Raw genomic sequence first — 5018 nt, forward strand, 5'->3', positions numbered from 1 at the left:
AAAAATTAAGTTTTGATATATTTACAGTAGGAAATTTACAAAATATCTTTATGGAACATGATCTTTACTTAATGTCCTAATGATTTTTGGCATAAAAGAAAAATCAATAATTTTGACCCATACAATGTATTTTTAGCTATTGCTACAAATATACCCAAGCGACTTAAGTCCAGGGTCACATATAATAAATAATACTATAAATATTGTATATACATTTTTAAATGTTTAAAAAAAAAAAGATTTATTGTATATGTTTTTGTGGTGGGACCAGTGAATATGTTGACAGCAGAAACAAAATCCTTACTTGTTGAGGCATACAAAACTACAAAAAGAAACACTACTAAAACTAGGTAATCCCAAAAAATATAAATTTGAAATTACTAATATGAGCCAAAAAAAAAAAAAAGTTCAAAAATGTGTTGCTGAGAATGAGTATCTCTATTGAGCACATAATGATCAGCCTATACTCAAGACACAAGACAAACTTCCCCTTGTTTAGATGTTTCCAGTTACGTCATACCAAGGAAAGTCCAGTCCTACATTTTACGGAAATGCTTGTAAAACCCACTAAAACTAGGTAATCCCAAAAAATATAAATGTGAAATTACTAATATGAGCCAAAAAAAAAAAAAAAGTTCAAAAATGTGTTGCTGAGAATGAGTATCTCTATTGAGCACATAATGATCAGCCTATACTCAAGACACAAGACAAACTTCCCCTTGTTTAGATGTTTCCAGTTACGTCATACCAAGGAAAGTCCAGTCCTACATTTTACGGAAATGCTTGTAAAACCCACAAAACCAGCAGTCAAGCATTCTTACTTTTCTTGTCGTCTCCTGAAGCGACTTCAGCAAGGTATCTGTAGTAGTCACCCTTCATCTTCAGGTAGAAGACTTTGCTCTCAGGATTTGTGGAATTCTGGATTAAATATTTGTTCAGCAGCTCCTGTAGAAGAAGAATAAAAGAAAGAATTTAAATGGTGGAAAAGCTTGAAGTCCACATTTAGACACTTTCATGTAATTTCTTTAGGCCACAAGAAACATGCAAACCACTAGGAGAATGACCTTTAAATACAGGTTAAATATCAGCTCATCCTCCTGTTAGTGCCGTTCCCATGCCGACTCAAAGCAGTTTTAGGGGATTTCCCTCCTTCATTTTAGTCCAGGATTAAGCTTAATCTCTGTCTCAGAGACTAGCCCCTAGCTGAAGCTCTCCATCTCTGCATCCGTCTACACGTCTAAGACTGCTTCAGCAGTAATCTGTTTCAGTGAAAGCAACAGCTTTAAAGCACGAGTAAATACCAGATTAACCACCACACCAAGGATGAGACAGATTACCACAGAAAGGCCAACACAACATCATAAGGTATGACCCACTCCTTACCACGCTATGGTAAGAACAGGTCAGAAAATACACCATCAAGAGCTTAATATTTCTCTCCATCCTCCTACACTTCACAGCATTCTGCTTCACAAACCTCACAAACACGTTACAACAGAAATCATTAGGAAACAGATCAGCAGAGGTTTACTCAAATCTAGGATGTCCAATATTTTATTGCTCTCTCAGTGATTAAAGGGATAGTTCACCCAAAAATAAAAATTGTCAACGTTTACTCACCCTGAATTACTTACTTTATTCTGTGGAACATGACATGTTTTTGGCCTTACAATGAAAGCCAATTGACTTCCATTGTACAGTTTTTCAAAACGCCTCCTTTCGTGTTCCACAGAAGAAAAATGATACAGGTTTGGAGCGAAATGAATAAACGAGTAAATGACAGAATTTCCCTTTAAATAATGTTTTGGCTTGAGGAGTACAAACTGCACCCAGAAGCTTCAAAACAGACAAAACCAAAAGCGTAAGAAACATTTTCCGGCATGAGGGCCTGTTTCTTCTTGCTTGCCTGACTAGAAAGTCCTGCCAGAGAATTTTTTTCATTCTTCACACTTATCAAGGATTCTCGGCACAGAGATGCCAGTCATTGATGACCAATCCAGAGAAACAAGGTCAGTGCTATTCCAGCATCCCATTGCTGGCCTAAAAATGAAGACTAAAAGCAGATGCACATAAAATAGCACACAATTGAGCATCCAAACCCAAAATCTCGTCAACAATCTTTGTGACAAGCCTAATTTATGTGGATGCACTTGCATTACCTTTTCAGGGACAGCTGAGGGGAAAAAAAACTTTAAAAACACTTATTCAAAGTAAAAGTAATCACAAAAGATTCTATTTCATTTATGTTCTTTTGAACATTCTATTCATCAAAGAATCCTAAAATAAATAGATCACGATTTCCACAAAAATATGAAGCAACACAACTGTGACTTTCAATAGTTATATAATAAGAAATGTTTTATCAAATCCGTATATCAGAATGATTTCTGAAGGATCATGTGACACTGAAGACTGGAGACACAATATTACGGTTTTAACTGTATTTTTAAGTTTTGCTGAACATAAAGACTTTTAAAAAAATCTCATTAACCCCAAACTTTTGAACCATAAAATATACTAAGGATGGTCGACTGAACTGACTGGGTTTAAAAAAAAAAGTGAGATTAACAAGTCATCTTTGTTTAAGCTTTAATATTGGTGGTTCTATAAAAGGGAAGAATTTAGAGAAATCACTTTTCAGTGAGGATTGAGTGTGCAAACAGTAATTTCTGTACATTCTGGGAGCTAAAACCCTTTCTGAGAAGTTATGTTTCTAAATTCATCCCAGCTACAGTGAAAGTGCTTTTTTGTTTTGTTACAAATCCACCATATTATACAATAAATTTTGAGATAATTATGGTCAGACTCAATACAACAATATTTTTAGTTGTTGATCATGAACACACACAGGCGAATGTCTTTATGCATTCATATAAATCAATGATAAGTGCAGGAAACCCTTGTTCAGTGAGTGTAATCCTCCCTACTGAGAGCATGAGAGCTGGCAGCATGTGGCAGGCAGCGTGGACAGGTGGGGGTGTGGAACAACTTTGATCCCAGAGCAGATTCAACAGTGAGATGAGTCACAGACACACCCTCAGCCATCACAGACGAGCTGGGAAATCAAGCTGGAGTTCTCGCTAAAGCAGCGCACAGAAACAGCCATGACTCACTGCACAAACACAGTTCAGCACTTACATGGGTTCAGACTGGACTACAGCAAAACCACTGCTAACAGCACCACTGACTTACCAGAAAGACAGCGACTGATTGTGAATGCTTTCTATTTCCACAGGAAGCACTTTTTGGAAGTCCAGTTAGAAACCGATAAAACCAATACATTTTTAATTGTATTTGGCAGATAAATGATAAATGGCCGAAGTTGGCATGAAACGGAAATTCGCCCATCTACATTCTAACTGTGAATGACTGATTGCGCCATGTTAATAGGGCTTTTTTTTTTTTTTTTAGAATTTTGTTAATTGTTAATCACAATGTCACTTTAATATTCTATACTATTTTGTCTAAATAAATTAAAATGAAACACTAAAATCGAATGAGATTGGCTAAAGATTACTTTTAAATTATTAGTAGTAGTTTAAAGATTAAAACACTAATAACAGTGTTAGATGTGTAAAAGTAGAGGAAATATCCGATATCAAACAATAGCGTTTAAAATACTGATAAAAAAATTAATATAATTAACATTGGTTGCAACTTTGTCTATATCTCACATGATGTCACTAAATTGTATTATGCATATATAAGCCACCTAGATATCACCCCTAGTACTGGCATCTGCCATTGAAAAAACAAACACACACACACACACACACACACACACATTGGTTGACCACCACATAAGACATTAGTGAATTTTACAATATTGTTCAACAATAATACATAAAGCAATTGTCTATACAACACCCATAAAACATGGTCTAATAGTAATGAATTATGGTCTTCTCTATGAATAGACCACAATAAGAGCTACCATTTCAGCTCTTTCTGTGAGAAAATAAACCACATCCATTTTTAGAACAAACCTCCTTCAGGCAACATTAAACATTATTGCATTTATTTAAAGAAACAAAGTGTCTGAGTGGATAAGGCTAAAGTATTCCACCAGTAGCACAAGCATTGAGAATGAGGAACTGCATAGCTCACTATTACCCAGCAGGCATTCGGAAAGCGTTACTAAACTGCACCTGAATGCACCTTCACACACACCCACTGCTGAACTTTGATCATCTCATCAGTCAGGGCCATGATTTGATTATATAAACAAACACTTCCTTCTGTGGGAAGTGTCTATCAGGAAACACTTCTCTTTTTACATCATACCAATTAGATCATGGTAGGTTTGCTTTACATAAAGCTATTAAATACAAACTGCATGGCTTCAAATTGGACTCATCACTACATGTTCTAGATATAAAAATAATGAGACGGTGACTGTCCTTGTGCAAGACTGTGCATGCTCCCCTTAATATAGACACCCTCGTCTCCAGCGAGAGCCAAAACTGGGCTGCTGTTCCATCAGAAAAGAGGACATATTCTCTACCATGTTATGTGTAATATACACACACACACATGTGGTGAACATATACTAATATGATACATACATTTGAATATGGTCAAATCATATCTGTGCTTATATTCAAAATGCGATTAATTCATCAAAATTGTATGTTTAAACAAACAAACAAACAAAAAGCCAAAAAATAAATAAATCCAAGAGCAATGACATCCATTTGCATACTGATTTAGATTAGTATTTATTACAGACTAGGGCTGCACTATTTGGGGAAAATAATTAATTGTGATTAGGGTTGGGTACCGAAACCCGGTACCTATGTAACCGGTATGTACTAGAACCGAATCAGAACGCAGATTTCGGTGCGCTGCGTGAAAGAAGCATGCACACTCTGATGTAAACAAGAGGACGAGAAGCACATGGCGGAACATGTGAGAGACGCTCTGGATGAAAGCGCACTTTCACTCTCTGACAGCAGATGGTGCTAAACTGCAGAAATAATAATAATAATAATAATAATTAATTTAAATGCAGCCGTTAC

General features: G+C 35.9%; 1 protein-coding gene across 1 annotated transcript in view; it reads right to left on the reverse strand.

The window, feature by feature from the left end:
• The window catches only part of LOC107752793 (14-3-3 protein zeta/delta-like), a 14383-nt gene that overhangs the window by 1926 nt on the left and 7439 nt on the right, over positions 1 to 5018 (reverse strand). The window contains exon 3 of the mRNA XM_016568857.1: positions 822 to 945. Within this exon, the coding sequence (XP_016424343.1) occupies positions 822 to 945 (124 nt within the window). The remainder of the gene's footprint in view (positions 1 to 821; positions 946 to 5018) is intronic.

This window comes from Sinocyclocheilus rhinocerous, unplaced genomic scaffold, assembly GCF_001515625.1.
Source record: "Sinocyclocheilus rhinocerous isolate Xijiao unplaced genomic scaffold, SAMN03320098_v1.1 scaffold61, whole genome shotgun sequence".
Lineage (NCBI taxonomy): Eukaryota > Metazoa > Chordata > Actinopteri > Cypriniformes > Cyprinidae > Sinocyclocheilus > Sinocyclocheilus rhinocerous.